The sequence below is a fragment of the Theobroma cacao genome, chromosome 9, assembly GCF_053813885.1.
Source record: "Theobroma cacao isolate CCN51 chromosome 9, ASM5381388v1, whole genome shotgun sequence".
NCBI classification, from domain to species: domain Eukaryota; kingdom Viridiplantae; phylum Streptophyta; class Magnoliopsida; order Malvales; family Malvaceae; genus Theobroma; species Theobroma cacao.
The window spans coordinates 8,545,525-8,565,233 of NC_142647.1; the positions used below are offsets into that span (position 1 = coordinate 8,545,525).

At 33.7% G+C, this 19,709-nt stretch overlaps 2 protein-coding genes across 3 annotated transcripts; both read left to right on the top strand.

Annotated features, from left to right (window-relative positions):
- The first annotated feature begins 4,010 nt into the window (after window positions 1-4,010).
- Window positions 4,011-13,406, top strand: TIFY8 (TIFY domain protein 8). Of its 2 annotated transcripts, none has more exons than XM_018128440.2 (6): window positions 4,011-4,742; window positions 5,697-5,857; window positions 5,971-6,422; window positions 6,551-6,638; window positions 12,502-12,724; window positions 13,014-13,406. In XM_018128440.2, the coding sequence occupies exons 1-6, from the start codon at window positions 4,454-4,456 to the stop codon at window positions 13,103-13,105; spliced, it is 1,305 nt and encodes a 434-aa protein (XP_017983929.2). In that variant the 5' UTR covers window positions 4,011-4,453; the 3' UTR covers window positions 13,106-13,406. The 2 variants fall into 2 exon arrangements, with proteins under 2 accessions (XP_017983929.2, XP_017983928.2); XM_018128439.2 differs by having other exon boundaries at window positions 4,012-4,742; window positions 5,694-5,857.
- A 3,105-nt stretch (window positions 13,407-16,511) lies between these two features.
- LOC18588944 (gibberellin 3-beta-dioxygenase 1-like) lies at window positions 16,512-19,062 on the top strand. The gene is made up of 2 exons (XM_018126687.2): window positions 16,512-17,025; window positions 18,329-19,062. The coding sequence occupies exons 1-2, from the start codon at window positions 16,559-16,561 to the stop codon at window positions 18,888-18,890; spliced, it is 1,029 nt and encodes a 342-aa protein (XP_017982176.2). The 5' UTR covers window positions 16,512-16,558; the 3' UTR covers window positions 18,891-19,062.
- Window positions 19,063-19,709: the final 647 nt, after the last annotated feature.

The window sequence follows — 19,709 nt, forward strand, 5'->3', positions numbered from 1 at the left end:
TCATTTATTGCACAAAGTTTAGCTATTAAGACTCATTTTACCTTATAAATAAATGGGTAAGAAAGGCTGAGGCGGTTGAGGAGGGTAGATGGGGCACGACGATGGCCGGAGGTAGAGCAGTAGACAACAAGTGAAGATGAGAGGGGAGGGTTTTTTATTTTAGGAGCTCTTTATTCTAGGATTTGAACTTTGAAAGAAAGGCACCGATATCAGGGAAGGGGATGCAAATGGGGGGAAAGCCAGGGAATTAATGAAGGCTCAAATAGGAATTCCCCCTCTCCCCATATATTAAAAATAGTTAAAAAAAAAAAATCAATCTTCGATTTTTCAGTCAGTTCGAAGGAGGAGAAGGGAGAACTCCCAGCAACTGAACCAATTAGTCGAGGAACTTGGTTGCCACAACTGGCATCGAATAACCAATTCGTTTAGGGTCGTAACCATTGGTTTCGATCGTCTGTGTGATTACAACTGACAGATGTATAGTCCTGCATGTTATAGTGGATAGTGGTGAAATCAAGATTTGGCGTTTGGAGGTGAAGATAATATCTAAAAAATAATCATATTAGAAGTTAAATGTTTAACAAAAATATGAAACAATTTAGATGGAAAAAGTTTATGTGAAAGTTATACAAACAACTCCAGCTACATGTTAAATACAAAATAAATACATTTTTTTAATAATTATTGCATGCTAAGATTAGAAATATTTAATTGAGTTCGATGGTCTTTCATAGAGTTGAAGACATTTATTGTTGAATTAATGTCAAAATCTCGAATGATTTCTTTTTCAATGAGAATGGTCAACGAATTTATAAAAAAATCATCTAATACTATATTACGAGTCTCGTTCTTAATAAGTTTTATAGTAAAAAATGCATGCTTTGATGTTGTAGTGGAAATTGGAAGCGTCAAAATAAGCCGAATTAATCTGTTAATAAAAAAGTAAACTTTTGATATTCTCATCTTATTCAACACTTGATATAGCTCAAAAAGTGTAAATACATTTTTCAAATGCTGATTGTGAAAAATATCAAGTTTGAGTAGATCCAATTGATAATTTAAGTGCATTTTATTATACTTACTAAAATCATTAGGGTAATAGTTATTTACAATGATACAAATACTTTTAATATCAAACAATTTGAAATCGTTCTAAAAGTTCACAGATATGCCAAGAGTGAGCAACTCTCCTACATTCTCATTAAATTTGGAATCCAATTATTGCAAAAGAAAGTCTATAGCAACAAAAAATAAGTCAACTCGACCATGGTGCTTAATTGTCACATGATCCTTTTGAAAATGACATTTACTAATTTGTAACTAATTATCATGTTAGGAATTTCAATTTTATATTTCTTACAAAACTATAAATTAGTCCTATTAAAATTAGTTGTTGACTAATTGTTGTGAGGCATCTCATTAAATAAAAAATTATTACAGGAGTAAAATTATAAAAAAATTTTTAAAAAAATATGTTAGAAAAATTTTAAAATTTTTGTGGAGGGGAAATTATAAAATTTCAAAAAAATAAAAATAAGTTATAAAAGTTTGAAAATTGTTGGAGGATGAGGGCCTCCATTAGCTCTGGTCTTTTCGTCTCAATAGTTGATAATGTCACATAATAATATAATCATGACATATTTTTCAATTTTCATGACAGTATCATATCAATGTCATATAATATAAAATGATAAATGATATTTTAAATTAATAATAATTAGTCAACAATTAACTATAAAAAAATTTATTTAAATAGTTCAAGAATTTTTGTAAAACATTATATCTTAAATAAAAAAAGAATTATGTATAACCCAAAATCCAATGAAATTCTATATGTAAAAGAATTATAATTAGGTAAAGAAAACGAAGTTGGGCACTTGGGCATAGAGCAATGATACTAGACCAGATGATATTGAACTTAAACTCCTAAAGTGCCGAAGAATCACCATACAAAATAAAGCAACTTTTCATGTATGATTTGAGTGGCTCTGCCATTTCAGCATCTGGCAAGCTGGTGTTTCAAACGTGGAAAAACTGAAAGTAACACTTGTGTGGCTCAAATGGTAAAATAGATGGGATAGAAACAGAGCTGTCACTTTCCGTTTTCCATGTCTGAAAATCTTGAAGAGGAAATTTCAGGAAAGCATCTTTGAGCATTAGCAACAAGTTATTCACATGCCCAAACCGTACATCTGGAAGACATAAGCTCATTGCCTTAGGGATTAATGGAAATTAATCATTTTTTTCCAATCAATCAAACAAAACAAAATAAAATAATAATAATAATAATAATAAATAAATAATCTTCTATTGATGATGATTCTGAAGGCACTATCTGATGAAGATATGATGCTTAAGCTGAGTGATTTATGTACTGGTGAAGAAGAGTGAAGTGGTTGACACGAATGCCGAAGTGGGGAAAAGGACGGCGAGAGGGTAATGGCAAATGGTAAGAGGCAAAGGTGGTGGGAGCAGTCAACAAATGTACTTGAAAGAGAATCAATGCCCCAATATTCCTCCTATTGGACGCACCTTATTGCCCACAAAATCCTGCTTTGCACGTGTTTTGCTCTTTAACCCTGCATTTCCCTGCTTACTTTTTACTCCTCCCCCAAAAATTTGGTTTCACTTTTGGGTTTTTTTGAGCTTTTTGCCTTCCCATCCCTTCATTTCTAAGCATTTTCACCTTCCATTCACGATTAATGTTGTCTGAGTCAATTTTCCCTCTCGAACTAATCTGATTTCAATTGGTAATAGGGCATCATTAGTTGAGGTTTTGCCGTGTTAAGTCAAGTTTAAGACTTTATTAAAAAATATAAATTTTCTTAAGTGACTAATTATATTTAAAAATATAAATTAACGCCGATTCATCTTTTACGATTTAACATATTGGATTGAAACTCTGTTTTTACTTTTAAAAAATTTATTGAAATGAGACATTATAGTTTTGAAATTTTTGAGAAAATAAATACCTTGCTTCCTATTTTACCATTAAAGATTATTTCTATCTTTAGTTCGTTACCAATTTCTTATTATAGAAGTTTATGAAATTTAAAGCATTAATTTTTATCGTTAGTAGCACACTCTAAACATTACTACAACTTAATTGAACTATAGGCAAGTGGAAGATAATGTTCCTGTGTTAGCGAATCTCTCTATGAGCCTGGAGATTTTTAAAAGGGAGACAAGAAACAAAGTATTTCATTGAAAAATAAATAAATAAAGAAGGAAAGAAGACAACTAGTAATGATTAAGGTTCGTAGGATTGACAATTAAAGTAGAGAAAATTAAGGTTGTTATTTATTTTTCATCCTATCTATTTTAATTTATATCACATGTAATTATTTTTTATAATTAAGTTACCATGATTTAACATTTTTAATACAATGTTTGTCACGCACACAACTTTCAAGAAATGAATGAAAGAGACATTCCTTAAGTTCTTTCATATTAATCATGCATATAAGTTGGTTTAGTTATGACATTTCCCAAGAACAAAGGACTAAAATCCCCGTTAATTCTATAATATCTACAAAGAGAGATTTGGAAACATTAAACACGCGTTGACCAATAACATTATTAGCTTTTGCACAAAATCTTAATCATTCCGATTAATTTTTTTAATTAATAATTATTGATTTTGTTGCTTGAAAAACATTCTCCATTCATTCCAAAACAATTAATTTATTACTAAAATACAAACACTATCAAATAATATCTTCTTCATGTAGCGTACGAAATTTGATTAAAGATTTTAGAATTTCAAAAGTAATATTATAAAAAGGTAAAAATACGTAAAATATTGATGAAAATTGAAAGCCGTGTGTTGAATAATTATTTTGATAATGGGAAAGGAGTAGGAAATTGCAAGAAGCAGCCCATATCCTTGCCCACCATTCAATAAAAGGCAAAATCTTTGTTGGGGGATGATTGCACAATTCACAAGAAGTATAGATCCCAACCGAACAAAAAATAAAAAAAAAAAGAAAAGAAAAAGAGAACCAAGACCAAAGTTACCAAAGTCCCCTCCTCGTAGTTCAGCTTACACACACACACACACACTCTCTCTCTCTCTCTTTTGTTTTGTAAGAAAAAGATCACAAATTTATTTATGCTGGAGAACAAAACAACCCAACATTCAGACACTGGAAACAGAGAGAGTGGAAACCTCCCCTTCCAATAAAACTGAGAGCATAACAAAAAAGAAAAAAAAAAAGGGTAACCTTTTGCTTTTAAATGCTCCCTTTCTCTCTCTTTCTCTTAAAAAGGACTTTGATTCTGAAATTTCTCGCCCCTCTCTCTTCTTCCTCTTTTATCTTTTTTAAAAAATCGTGCTGTCTTTTCTGAGTTCTTCTCTCTTTTCAACAAAGGAGCTGAGATAAGTGAGAAGCTAAGCTATGGTGGTGCAGCGACAGCGGAAGAATGATGATGATGATGTGGAGATGGTGATGAAATGGCCGTACTAAAAATGGCTCAACAAAGCAAAACTACCAACACCAACAATGCCAACACTAACAACACCTCGACTCATTTGCAACACCAACAGCAAGTAAAGCCAACGATGTTTCACGATTTCCTGGGCATGAAAGCTACAGATTCCCCTGTCGTTTTAGCCCATAAGGCCACTGACGCAAGGTTTTCAGAGGCTTCCCCTTCTGCTTCGGCCTCTGTTGGTGCTTCTTCTGGTGGTGGTGGTGGTGCTGGCCGTGGGCCCATCTCTTCCACCTCTGATCTGGGTTCTGGTTAGTTTCTCTCTCTTTTGCTTAAAGCTTCGTTTGTTTTTCTTTTTTCCTTGTTTCATTTTTCAAAGCTGTAATGTAAATGGGGAAGTTTATGATTTTAGTTTTTGTGTTCTTTTACTTGGGTTTTTGGTTTCTTTCTTTTTTTTTTTTAATTTTTTTCTTCTCTTTTCCTTGTTGTTTTTGATAGGTGGTTTTCATGTGGAAAAACTCTCAGTATAATAGCTCATTAGGGAATGATGGAGTGTGGAAAGTATGATTCTTGTCGTATATTTGATAAGTAGTTTTGATTTTGGATTTTGGTCTCTGCTTGAGGCTTAAAATGGTTGATTTAGCTGCTGAAGTAGCAAGTCTTTTCTCTTATGGTTGGAGTTGGTGTCTTTATGATGGATTAGTTTTGTGAGGTCAGCAATGGGGTTGGTAGCTCCTCTCCTAGGTCATCCCTTCTCTCTTCTTATTTTAGTTTCTTTGATTTTTTTTTTTCATTATTTTACTTTGGGCTAGATAGCTATGTAAATAAGGGGGTATGGTTTCAAATTCAGTGGAAAATTTTAAAGTTCTCTAACTTATGTCTGCTTTTTTAAGGTAGGTGTAGCCGTTATGGTGTGTGATGACTTTATCTACTCAATGCTGCTGTGCGATGTCGTAGTTCTTTACTTAATGTTGCCATCTCCTGTGGGTAAAAGGCATTGATGCGTCTATGCTACGAGTTTTTATAATTCGTCTGAAACAGCAATATTTAATTAGGCATTACGTGTTGCTAGTTAGCTGTTGTACATTTGCTCATAATAACCTGCTTTTGACCTTAGCATGTTGACATTCCAATCTTCAAGCTTGTTTCTTGTAATTGAACTGCTCAGATGGCAAGATGTTTGAACTTTGAAAGTACTTATATGTTCTGAATTGGGATTCTACCTGTCACAATTAAAGTTGATTTATTTTCTCATCAATTAGTAGAAAGACAGGTTGGGAATCATCTTGAGGGCATTCCATACTATGGCCCAAGGAGTGAAATATCTGGGCCCGAGATAAGCAACAGATTGGTAGGAAGTAAGAGAGGTAATTCAGATTCAGCCTTTATGGGTCATGAATCTCTTGAGAGCTTGCATTTGATGAAGGTATCCGTCATGATCTTATCATGTTTCACCCTTCCCTTCTCAAAATGAACGAGAAGCTCCATATGTTGTTAGTCATTTATATTTACTTAATATTTCTTTATATTTGTACTCAGATGCTTCGTAATGGGGCTGGGGGAGAGCGTTCTAGAAGGTCCAATGAGGATGAAGTGTTTCTTGGTATGCAGTCGATGAGGCCTTCTTCTGCATCTCTTATATTACAGCCTCCCACTGGTAGCAGACTTGAAGGAAATGCTTCCAAATGGGAGCGGTCTGTCCCCATGATAGGCTCTGCAGTTCAGTATGGTCCACGTGGTGGTCACTTTGTGCCTTTTGTGCATCAAGCATCTTCAAATAGGTTCAAGGATACAAATGTTGGTCCTTCTGTTATCTCTCAGTCAGCTGCTGATGAAGGTTCTAGAACTGGAATTAAAGGCCCTGGAATTTTGAGTTCTATTAATACTAGTGGTATTCCCACTGAAAAAAACTCATCTGGGGTAGTGCCAAGTGGGGCCAGACCAAAGTCAGGGGCACATATTTCAGATCCAGAGTCTTCAGTTCCTCCAAGGTTATTTTAATATATTCTTTGTATCTTGTTTCTGACTGTTTTGCTCTTGAAAGAGAATATATATATATATATATATATTTATTTATTTATTTATTTACTGAATGCGGTATTTTCTGTTGTGGTGACAGTCGACAAGGATTAACATCAGCCAGCCGACAAATGACTATATTTTATGCTGGTCAGGCTCATGTCTTTGATGATGTGCATCCAAACAAGGTTGGTTTTCTTGTTGTTTGCCAGTGGACCTCAAGTTTTTTTAATTTCAATTTTTTTCTACAAGGCTTGTGTTGCATGCTTTACAAATACTTCTATCTGATTCAAGTATTTCATCTAATTGAATTTTTAGGTCTAGATCATGTAGGGTAGGTTGCAGTTACATGATATAATCCATAGAATAGCAAAAGCAACTAGGTTTCAGATTTCTCTGTTGCTCATTGAGTCAGTGTACAAGAGGACCATCAAGCTTAACATCATAATAATGTAAGATTTGCATCGTCCAACTAAACTATGTGTAATGGAGCTTTGAATTTCTCACGAAGTTTGATACATCATCTTGTCATCAGAAACATGCGATGAGATTGATTCTTTTGATATCCACAACGGCTTGGAGAATAGGAGGAATGAACCTGTGATTTGCTCTTTCTCCAGAATATGTTGTTGATTCATGTAGTTGGTTTAGGCTGACATAAATTGACAAACTTGTTCAAAATATCAAATGATAGAATGTTGTTTTTTTGCCAATATAGGATGATTAACAAAATACAATTTCCAAATTTAGAAGCTTGACATTTATATTCAGGAGTTCTTTTACTTAAGCATGATAATTCAAGAAGTGGAATAAAGCTCCTGTTCCTGTTGCTCTTGTCATAAACCTGAGTTTATGCAATCCATACTCTAGCAAATGGAACTGCTGATGTTCCTTGGACACATCACATATGGTTACCATAAAGGCCAGAGATGGAGGGTGGCTGCCTAAGTTTTAAGCATGTAGAGTGAGTTCTTGTGATACGGAGAGGTTGCAAATAAGTAAAAAGGATGTGTTGGAGATGACAAAGAGGAAGATTGGAACAGTCCTTGAAGTATAAGTGCTGTGATAGAGAGAAAGCGTAGTGTTGGCACAAGATGGAGAATAAGGCGAAGAAAAGCTAAGTAAAAGAAGATTTGAGAGGGAATATTTAGAGAGATATGGAGAGCAAAGAGTGAAAGTTTGTCTGTCTTTACCCAAGAAATCTTGTTTTGCCAAAATAGATTGTCAAAGCATCTATGTATAAAGCAAGAAGAAATAGTTACTCAAGAACATGGTTTAATGCACATGATGAGTAACAATATTGAAAGGAGTTTTAATGTACATATTCAGTAATAATTATTGGTGTGATGAAACTTATTTTTGAGTAAAAGGTAAGAGAGAAAAATACTTTTACTTTAGAAAAAGGTTAAGAGGAATACCTCTTAACTATCTTCATATTTGAGCCATTAAGCTGAGCTCTTTGGAACATATCAAGGTTGAAACAAACTTGCGAGCTGTGCAACTTGTATCGAATTACATTGATTGCTGTCCAAGTGATGTAGTTGTTCTACTTGATCTGATTGTTCTCATTGCTCTCTATATATAGTCAGGGGTGGAGCCTCCTTATGTGATGGGCCTCCTAAAACTTTTAAAAATATTTTCATAACATATAAAAATTTTTAAATTTTTTTATATATTCTATTAATGACCTTTTTAAAAAAAATTTTATTTAATAATTAATATAAATAAAAAATAATAAAATAGTTTCACATATCTCACCCAATTTTAATTTTTTTTCAATTTATATTATTATTTTTATTTATATTTATTTATTTTTTTCGTTTCTATTCTATTTGTTCATATGTTATAAGTTTTTATAATTTTTTTTTAAATTTCTACAAACCATTAACCATATTCCTTTTTTTTTTCTTTTTTGTTATATAATATGTGGTACCTACCTTCTACTTGTCATGTTATTCTTTTTTATGTTACGTAAATTTTATTTTATATGATTTTAATATTTAAAAATTAATAAATTATTATATAGGTCTCAAATATAAGTTGTAGTATTACATTGTTACTTAAAATTTCATCAATGTGTCATTTTTTTATTAATCCTGATTATATGAGAAAAATTTAACTTGAGTATATTTTTTTATATGTTTTACGTTTTATATTTAATTGAAATGATATTAATTTGAATCTATAGTATTTAAATAATTCTGATTATATACGAAGAAACTATTAATCTTATATATCGTTGTTAACTATTTATATTTTACAAATTATAGTTTTATATTTAGTTTTATATTTCTATTATCAATATTTTTATTGTTGATCGAATTTAACATATTAGTTTTTAAAATTTTTAACTTTTTTTCAACCGTGTTTGGCCCTCTCAATAAAATTTGACTAGCTCCGCCCCTGTATATAGTGTTATGCTTGTTGTAAAACAACTCTTAGAGAAATAAGAAGTTAGTAGTCAAAATCAAGCATCTACATTTTGTCCCCTACATTAGAATTCTTGACATGAAAGGTTCTTATGCATTGTTTGTTCTATAGAAGTGAATTATAAAGTGACTTACAAAAAATAAATTTAATGCTTGACTTAAGGAAAAGTTATATATATTGTGCTGTAATGTCTTGTGCGTGGTAATATACCGATGCGACATGTATGCCTTGCATGATGGCATGCTAATACCTTTTGTATGGCTTCAAACCTATTTCTTGCACACTGCATCGATTCTTTTTGTGTACATCTCTAATGCTTATTTCTTGTCTCTATGGCAATGCTTTTTTTTATGTATTTCTAGCTTGGTTGCCCTTGCTTGGAAATTAGTTTATTTAAAATAATACATTTTCCATGCATGAGGAAAGCAATAGAAAAACAGGAATTTCAAGGTTAATCTTAAAAGGAAAGAAAATCTTTTCCATCTATGCTGTATAACCACAAGACTCTTGTAAATTTTTTTTTCTAATTCAAATTAAAGCATTCTTTTTGTAAATCTCTCTGAGCAAGTAAGTTTTCTTCATCTTCTCTTCTCTCTCTTTTTTTTTTCCTATTATTATTTGATTAAAACGTAAAAAAAAAATTTGAAATTACTTTCTTTGATCCAAAATCATTAAGATCTTTTTTTTTGTGTTGGATTTTTTTTTCTAAATTTTGAATCATTAGCCTTTTTTAGCTTGCCCTATAGGGTACTTTTTGTTTGCAAAAGTTTTTGCATGTAGGTGTGCAATGGTTCTTATGATAAGGAAAGGTAGAGTTGCAAATAAGTAAAAAAAATGTGTTAGAGACGACAGAGAGGAAGAATAGAGTAGCCCTTGAAGTATTGTGTGTCATAGCGATTTTAGGAAAATATAGATAGATAAAGTGTAGTGGTGGCACAAGATAGAGAATAAAGTGAAGAAAAGTTAAGTAGAAAAGGATTTAAAAGGAAATATTTAGAGAGAGTTAGGAGTGAGTCTATTTGCCTCTTCTTGATAAATCTTGTTTTGCCAAAATGAGTTGTCAAAGCTCTAGATATAGAGCAGCAAGTAACAACTACTCAAGAACACGCTCTAATGCATATGATAGAGTAACAATACTGAAAAGAGCGTTAATGTATATAATGGGCAACCGCTAATGTACATAATGAGTAACAGATACTGAAATCCCATTATGTGACCGAGAGTGAGTAGTGGACTTTTTTAAAGGATGACTATTAATGATGTAATGAGACTTTTCTTGAGTAAAAGGAAAGAGGTAAAAGGTAAGAGCGAAAAACACTTGTACTTTAAGAAAAGTTAAAAATAAAATCTCCTAACTATTTCCATATCTCAGTTACCAAGTCAAACTTTCCAGAACGATGAAACTAACTAGCAAACCTTGCCACTTGTTCTAGGTAAAAAGTAAGAGCAAAAAACACTTGTACCTTAAGAAAGGTTAAAAATAAAATCTCCTAACTATTTCCATATTTGAGTCACCAAGCTGAACTTTCCAAAACATTTTAAGGATGAAACTAAACCACAAACCTTGCCACTTGTTCCAGGTTACTTTCACTCTGTCCATGTGATATATTTGTTTTACTTGTTCTAGTTGTTCTCATTGCTTTCTGCATTATGCCTGCTGTAAAAGAACTCTTGGAAAAATAATAAATTAGTAGTCAAATCAAGCATTTACACAAACCTTTCTTTTGGTGGAAATTTAGAAAATAGGGCTTTGTTATTTGGGCTTTGTATATGCAGATTTTGCTATCTATTTGGGATAGATTAATGTTGGCCTTGAACTAAGGAATATATGAGCTCATATATATAGTTCTTTTGAGGACCTGTTAGTTACTTTGATTATTGAGAAATTGAGATTTTGATTTGAGAACTGAAGATTGTCACAGACTTAAGAATTTGAATGCAACTGGGATTTTCCATAGTTTCTTCCACTGAAGTTTCCTTTTCACTCAATTTTCTGTCTTTGAGATATTGGTGCCAAGTCAGTGGACTTGCCTTTAAAAGAATACATGGTTGAACCAGTGTGAAGTTGTCTTGACTTGTATTAATCCCTTCCCTTCTCTTTTGGGGTGATATAGAAGAGGATTGCATTTCTGTTTTTTTTGGGAGTCATATATGTTCTAATATGAAAAAGCTTACTTTGTCTTGAAAGCCTGGTATCATTTGCTACTGTAGAAGATTTTAATTAAGATTGTAATTGCTGTAACTTTTGATCTGCTCATTTGAGTTACTTTGCTGTGGTTATGTTGTCAGTTATACTTTGTTGTTACTCACTGGCTTATGCTATGGGTGGGTCATCACTGCTAATCACTGTGATGAGCTCCACTTGGAGCAATATTTCTCTGGTATTTGAGCTACGGGAAGTCAACAAAGTTTTTATGATTTTAGTTTTTGACATTTGAAAAGGGTTGGTTTTCAGCTACATTGCTGTTCACTGCTTCAAATGTGATGTTTGCTGACCATACATAATCATAAGGAATGTGATTTGATGGGAAATACACTAATGATTCTCCAACTTTCTTCATAGAGGAGGAATGCATGTTGTTATAGGGGACTGAAAGTCCATTCTTACGGTTGGTCTATATTTGTTGGGGAAGTTTGTTTTTTTTGCATAGTGTACTGATTTAAAATTATTTACTGTTGCGTTGCTTCAGGAACAATTAGCTTTTGGTATAATAATAAACTGCTGTCCGCTATTTTTTTCCTGCGTATCAATTAATACCTGTTTTGTAAATTTGCTGTTTTACGTTGTTGTTTGGTCTCACTCTAATCTTCCTATCCCTCTTTGATAATTAATTTTGTTTAATTGTATTAGATGTTTCTTGTCCACTATTTTATTTAACATTCTCTTAATTTGACTTGTTCTGGTCAGAGGCTCTGGATTTATTTCTTATTCAACAGTGGAAAAGGCTTCGCTGCATATTAATCATGAGCTCTTCCCTATATTCCAAAATCTGTCACCAACTTGTGATGCTAACAAAATTTAGCTTAGTTTTGCTGTCACACCTCTTCATATCCCCCCCCCTGCGTTCTTTCCTCTACCAGTTTTCTGCACCATTCCTTGTGGTTGCAACTTGCCTATTGAGTTATTTAAAATCTACATGTAATTAGGTGGTAAAGCTGCAAATATTGTGGGGCAGTTGTTTTTGTAAGCCTTGTTCAATTACTCCTGTTCATCATAATGTTAGTTATTTTGGTGAGTGATTATAGATACTTTCCTTTTCAAATTTAAATTGTCATAGGACATATTACTGTTTTATTTCTAAAATTACTTGGTGGTTTTATAAAAGTGGAGTGGCTCTTTCTGATAAAACATGGTTGAGCATCTATCTTCAGGTATAATGTCAGAACAAAATGAGTTTCTGAGAATGAGGAAGTGATGTTTCTAATCCACTTCTAATGTTGTTATTGTATGCTACCGCATTGAAGGATCGTAGCTAAACACGTCCATACTCTGGTTCTTGTCACTTTTCTGGTTTTCACTGGGTTCTTTGTATGTCGTATTTCATGTCAAGCATCCTGTAGCTTGAATTTCTTAATATACATTTGTGGTCTTGACCACTGTTTTCTGCATGGTCATTTCAGGCAGATGTCATAATGGCATTGGCGGGATCAAATGGAGGATCTTGGTCAACAACCTACTCCCCTAAATCTGCTGTGAGGCCAGTTAGTGAAAATTATGCACCCGGTGAGGAGCCTGAAGCAGTGGGTAGCATGGTGTTCTCACGGGAATTTAGAGGGAGGATAGCTGTCGCTGGTAACACTAGTCAAGGAACTGGTTCTGGTGAACGAATCTCAATACAAACAGGTGATCCTTCAACTTCCTTGCTGCTATGTAGTTTATTGGTTTCCATGTTACTTGCAATAGTATGTTTTAGTGGTTTCTCAAGCATGACATAAAATACATGTTCTGTTGTCTCTCCAACTCCAAATGAGTTGGCCTTTTTTTGCATTAAATAGTTGATCATGTACGCATAAAGGCAATCAGCACAGGATTCAAATATGATTCTGCAATCGATAAAAGTTGTTCTTTTTCTGTAAGGGGAATTGATAGGAAATGCTCAACTTTAGTATGCTTATTACTTTATAAAATGTAGGGGTTCCTCAGGGCACCATTGTTATTGCGAAAGATGCAAGAAACCCAGTTCAAGCAGCAGAACCTAGTGCTGAAGATAAAAGAGAGGTATGAAGGTAAGGGAGTTGGGAATAGCTTCAAATCTATGAGCAGACTTGTTAGGAAGAGTGAGATGTTTCTTCTCTAATGTCATCAATGCTTCAACTTCTTTTTTCTGATTTTCTTGCATTATTATCATTTTTAGAAGTAAAGAGAAGATGGGTGGTTTGGGGGAGATGGGGTACTACTGTTTTGTTTATAGAGGAGACAATTGGATCATCAATTAACCATCAGGTGAAGATATTTTTAAGCTTCCCATGCTCTTAATTTGCCTTTTGTTAGTCTGAAATTCAAAATGCTATAGGTGATTTCGTCCCTTCTAACTCACATTTTAATTTTTGATGTTCACAAGTTCTAAAACGCTGAATGATTAACATGATGTTAACCGTTTCATTTCGTGTATATCTATGTATGGATTTCATTTCGCCACTTAAACCCTTCTCTAAATCAAAGGATATGGATAACAAAAAGAAACCATATATCCAACATGTCGATTAACCTAATGTGTGTAGATCAGTTGTAATAAAAAAAGGTATGGATCCCATTTTTCTTTGGTATAATACTACTTGGAAAAGGACCTTGAATTATTTTTTAAAAAAATTAAATTAAATTTTTATTTTTTATTACATTGAATTAAATTTTTATATTTTTATTCTTGTCAATCAAGTTTTTATGATTAATAATTGATTAATTAATTAATTAATTAATTAGAATATTAGTTTTTATTTTATATTTATCCGTATTTATATTAATAATTTATAAACTTAGGAGCGAGGTGTCAAGTTATGTAATACAAAAACTATAGGTAAAAAAAAACAAAAAAAACAAAAGTAAACAAAGGATGGATTCTTCCAATTTCAAACTGGACATGTACAAAATTCTATCCCAACAACTAAAGATGAAGAGCAGTTTTGAATATGGGTTGGGAGGGGAGGAATGATGAGGATGTGATGGGATGACTTTGACCCGTTGACAGCTTCATACCGTATGCAACCTGACATGCTTTTTTCTGATGTTGACGGAGTATCGTTTGGAATGGGGCTGACTGCCCTTCCTCCTGAGGGAGTGTAAGGTTACTCTGCTTTTCTGCGAGGTTATTGCTTGAATGATATGCTGCTTAGTGCCTTGGAACAATTGTAACACTGGGGAAATGGCTTTTACCTGTTCTATCTAAATTTGTTGATTTGTACACAGCTCAAATCATGTGGAGAACATGTCCCGTATCAACGGGGCTGCACTAGCACCACACTGAGGGAGTTTTTTATGCATATTTAAAGCAAGGAAATCATTTCAAATGCCTTTAAAAAAACACATGAGGGCACTTATGCCATGAAAATTTTAAATAAAGAAAGGTCAATGTGTAAAGTTCCTTAATTCCATCATTGCCAAGCTAGGAGTAGGATGAAGGCCTAGTATTCCGTAACTAGGTGAAATTGTCTGCTTCAAATTTCTTCAACCATTCTAACCTTCCACGGCACTTTCATCTCTAGGCCCACAAAAATTCCAAGCTGAAAAAATTGGTTAACCTCGAAATTTTTCTGAGAAAATTGGTCAATCTCTGCTTTTGAAAATGAAGTTGGGTTTTGTCTATCTTCATAATTTGTGTACTTGACTCTCAATTTCTTTTTTGGACCATTATATTTTTGGCAATTAAACCCACCAGTCAGACACATGGTTTTCTTTGTTTTTGGAGCCTAGTGAGCCTTCATTAATCAAAGGTCGAATTCCGACACTGTACAAGTCGTTCAAAATGAACAAGTGAGCCAAATAGGCTCCCTTCGGTATGACCACAAGATTTCCCCCACCTTCACCACAACCCCTCCCCTTGATTTCCACGTGATTGCCCATGTTTAGGGGTCGGGGGATGGAGTGCAGCAAGTGACTTAGGTCAGTGCTTCTGTAGCCAGTGTCACCCTGGAATTGGAGATCCAGCCAATATGTCCACCAAGCGAATTCCTTGGTCTTATTCCATTGCGAAATGCCCACCCAAAGAAGCCAAAGATGATCAGGTTGGGAAATGCAACGTGAATTTGTACATCCCCCCACCCCATGTGCCAATTAATCAGTGAACATTTATGGGATTCATTTATTTATTGTGACTGGATTATAATTATCATTACATATTGTAGCTTTTAGATCATTGTCTCATTCAAGCTTCATGTAAATCATGCAGACATATGCATCTTGATTCAATGCGTTTTCTTATTCAATGATTCTGAATGTGAAAATAAGAGATCCACTAGAAAACCAACATCTCATTTTCAACATTAATTAAGCAGTTGTTGGAGTTAATAACGATGGTCAGAAACACGAGTCTCGTGCTTGGACACCAAACATGATTACTTCCAAAACTCTAGCGTGTGTTTTGCTAAGATTATTTAATGCTAAACTTAGTTACGAGTTCACATATAATCACTATTTTAAATTTATTATTCATACCCATCCTCAGTTTGAGAATTTCAAATGATCAATATTTAACTGATAATTATATTATTCATACCCATCCTCAGTTTGAAAATTTCAAATGATCAATATTTAACTGATAATTATAAAATGATTTTGTTCATTTCATTACTTTAATATAAAAATTAAAATTTCAATTTTTGTACGATAAATATGAAGAGATACAAGAGAGAGAGAGATTTTTTTTTTTTAAGAGAAGAGGATTCAAACTCATACTTTTTACGTAGGGAGACCATATACTAATTGACGAGTCAAATACTCAAATATAAAAAGAAAGAGAATTCAAACTTTGAAACTAAAACGTTTTATATAAGAAGAGATTGTAACAAGCATTAAGTCAAATTTAGATTGTTGATAGAGTTTTCAATGCTGTCATCTCCTAAACATCCATAATAGTATAGAGTTGTGATCTGATAATGAACTCCTGATTAACTAGCTGGATAGGTAGGGATCAATTATCAATTTGGGTGGCTTGATCTCTTCTCCTTGACAAAAGAAACAAAAGGAAATACAAACTAGTCTGGCCAGATTAATTTTTCCTGCAACTGTAGTTATTTGGAGTACTTGAGAGTTTTATTAAACTTAAATTAGGCAGTCCTTTTCCAAATTGCCAAAATGTCACACTTGTGGACAAGGCATGCCTATTGTCCACAAAAGCGAAAGGAAGAAAGAGAGTCCCTCCTTATCATGGAACATGAAAACTGTTTTCAGTCTTTGAGATGCCCCAACTTTCTGCATCTTTTGTTCCTTCTTTTGTCTTATTCAACCAATCCCCCGCCGAGTCCTTCCAATTTCACATCCGGACAACATTCTGTCCAAACAGCCACTCTCACCCACCTGCAGTATCAGATCATCTAAACCTAATTCCCTATATTTTTATCTTATTTATATTAATTAAAACATCTTATATTATATATACATGTACTCTGGTAATCAACACCACAAACAAACCCTAGCCTTGTTTATTAATTTATTGGTTTATTTTTTTCTCTTTTTGAACTTATCATGACCACTCTCTCTGAAGTCTACAGAGAACATGCTATCCACCTCCGGCATATCGTTCCCCTGGACTTCCACTCCGTCCGGACCGTGCCCGACTCGCACGTGTGGCCTAAATCCGATGACTTCTCATCCGATGACCAGTTATCGATCCCAATCATTGACCTCAAAGATCCCCTCGCTGTAAAACTTGCAGGTCATGCATGTGAGACATGGGGTGCGTTCCAAGTTATTAACCATGGCATTCCTTCGAATCTTGTCGAAGAGGTGGAGTCTGAGGCTCGGCGGCTGTTCTCTCTCCCGGCTCAGCAGAAGATGAAGGCGTTACGTGAACCGGCAGGCGCCACAGGATATGGTCTAGCTCGGATATCCCCGTTTTTCCCAAAGTATATGTGGCATGAAGGGTTTACAGTCATGGGTTCACCGGTTGACCATGCTAGGGCACTTTGGCCTAATGACAATGCACGTTTTTGGTAAGTCCATGCACTCTTCATGCATGCACGTGTGCAAAATTTGACAAAAAAAAAAAAAAAACAAATAAAGATACGGCTAGCTTCTTCCTGATACATTGAACCTTAATTTGTTTCTTTCATTTTTTGAGGAAGCAACCATCCTTATTAACAAGTCTCGATATGGGTTGGTTTCTTCATTTAAAGCGATTTATCTTTGTTCAAGAAAAATTTTCTCATTAAGTGGGGACCTTTAATTTAGGCCCCTATGATCTAGCTATTTCAAGGAACTTTAAGTAAAGTTACAGGTAATACTTAATTAGCTACGTCTGATATCATAAGCTTATTCATTCCTTCAAAATCATGTAAATCCCTTCTAACAATACCTGCCCACGTGCCAAACATCATTTGTTTTAACTTATGATTATTTGTTAATATTAGAAATTAAAAGACAAAATAAGGGCAAGTTAAGCTTGACAGACATGATGCACAGGCATAATTTAGTACAAATGTTTATATATACATACTTTAAAATGTTATATCAGTCATTATCAATTTTATATTCAATTACAAGTTAATTTTGGCTCGTGAGTCATGTACCCTGTCCCTTCTAAGAGTAGAGAAGCCTCTAGCATCTAGGATCGAGTTAATAGTGTTTTATGTACCATTCAAGTACCGGAGTGCACCTATATTATTGCCACGGTATAAAGTAAGGAAAAGTTAATTATATGTATACACTTATTTTTTTCTACCACATACATGTATATATTCGAAAAATATTATAAAAATATTTTGTATTCAAGGTATTGGTTTTTTTGGTCAAAAGACATTGTTCTTTGTAAATTACGAATTTGATAAGAACGATGCATTAATTAAATTGATAAAAAAAAATGTTACTTAAGACAACACCTGTATAAATTGTGTTATATATACTATAAAGATATAAGCTTGCCCTAGCTCCGAATTGCAATGGGTACTAATCGAGGAGTCTAGCTCTCATAAACTGTTAGCAACATTGCAAATTAATCCTAGAAATCCAGCCAAAAGTATTGTATTTTTTGTACTAGATGGACCACATCCTAAATCAAAACCTCATTTAGAAATTAGGTTTTGTATTTAACGAAAACCCTGGTAGAGTTCTAAGGTCATTTAAAAATTAGGTTTAGCACATCAAATAGTTTCGACGGAATTTCTCGAAGATATCACTTTTGTTTTGATAAACAAGGTTAAAATGCAAAGTTCCAATTCTCTTTAATATTTACCTTAAGCTGTACAACAATTTACACCAGTTTGTTCATGCATTTATTGCTTGTCAACATATAAACAGTGACGTAATAGAGAGGTATCAGAAGAAGATGAAAGTCCTAGCAGAGCAACTCACACATCTCATCCTCGAGTCATTGGACGTTTCCCTAGAAGACCTAAGCTGGGACGTCGGTTCTCCCTCTACCGCTCTTCAGCTGAACTCTTACCCTTCGTGTCCAGACCCGAATCGAACCATGGGTCTAGCCCCACACACAGACACATCCTTCTTAACACTTCTACACCAAAGTTCCATAAGCGGTCTCCAAATCTTCAAAGAAGGAGTTGGTTGGCTCTCAGTGCGACCCATTGCCGGTGCCCTGGTTGTAAATGTTGGCGATCTTCTGCATATTCTGTCCAACGCTCGATTCCCTAGTGTCCTTCACCGGGCCGTCGTAAACCGAGATGGGTGTCACAGGTTGTCAGTGGCTTATTTCTATGGAATACCCACAGATTGTAATGTATCCCCGTTGGCAAAGCTCTTAAATTCAGGCCATACTCCTAGATACCGGTCTGTGACAGTGAAAGAATATGTGATCCTTAAGGCTAAGAATTTCGAGGAAGCACTTTCTTTGATTAGAATTTAAGTTTGTAGGTTTTTAACATTAGTGGGACAAGCCAGTGTTTGGATTTTGTGCTTTTAGCTTGGCACGTTGCTAGTTGGCATTGCTAGTTGTAATTAAATAAAATTATCCTCCTTTAAACTTTGGCATATTCTATGTAAAATTGAAACGTATATTGTGATGGTTTTTTTTTATACATGTTACTTTTCTTTTCAATAGAGTTTATTTTTTTTAAGAAGAAGGTGAATTTTATTAATTTTCAAGTCCAAGTTACATATAGAGAATATTACATACTCGCTTTTCAAAAAAATAAAAAAACGTTGCATACTCATAAGACCTCTCAACAGATCCTCCCATTACAAAGATCCCTACTATATGATTTTAAAATCTCATTAAAAACCTTATCATGGAAAAACCCACTAACATAAAAACATATTAAAAAAAAGAATTCTTTAAAAATCATGTATTGCGTAAATTACGATACCTCTAATCACCCTTCATTGAGCTCACACATTTCTTGTCTAACAATATATTGTTGTTGGCTAAAGCAAAAAAGCAGACTTGAAGTTAATTGCTGTTTTGTACATTGTTGAGTCCGAAACCTAGTTTTAGCAATGAACAGTGAAGTGCTGGAATGACTTATAACACAATAGACAAGCTTACCCATATATATGTATAGAAATAGAGAAATTACCATAATATGCATTTAGTATACTTTTCAACGACCATAATGTTCAAAATAATTATTGATATATAGAATATGATTAGGAATAGGAAATTTGACTGGGTGATTTTTCTTTAAACGAGAGATGTGTAATTTTGTGTAGCATTTTTTTTGGCACA

What these genes read in the sequence shown, in the direction of transcription:
- TIFY8 (XM_018128439.2), top strand. Translation starts at nt 4,454, where the DNA reads ATGGCCGTACTAAAAATGGCTCAACAAAGCAAAACTACCAACACCAAC. An exon ending in AGAGCTTGCATTTGATGAAG is followed by an intron (nt 5,858 to 5,970) that starts GTATCCGTCATG and finishes ATTTGTACTCAG; the next exon opens with ATGCTTCGTAATGGGGCTGG. An exon ending in ATGATGTGCATCCAAACAAG is followed by an intron (nt 6,639 to 12,501) that starts GTTGGTTTTCTT and finishes TGGTCATTTCAG; the next exon opens with GCAGATGTCATAATGGCATT.
- LOC18588944 (XM_018126687.2), top strand. Translation starts at nt 16,559, where the DNA reads ATGACCACTCTCTCTGAAGTCTACAGAGAACATGCTATCCACCTCCGG. An exon ending in AATGACAATGCACGTTTTTG is followed by an intron (nt 17,026 to 18,328) that starts GTAAGTCCATGC and finishes ACATATAAACAG; the next exon opens with TGACGTAATAGAGAGGTATC.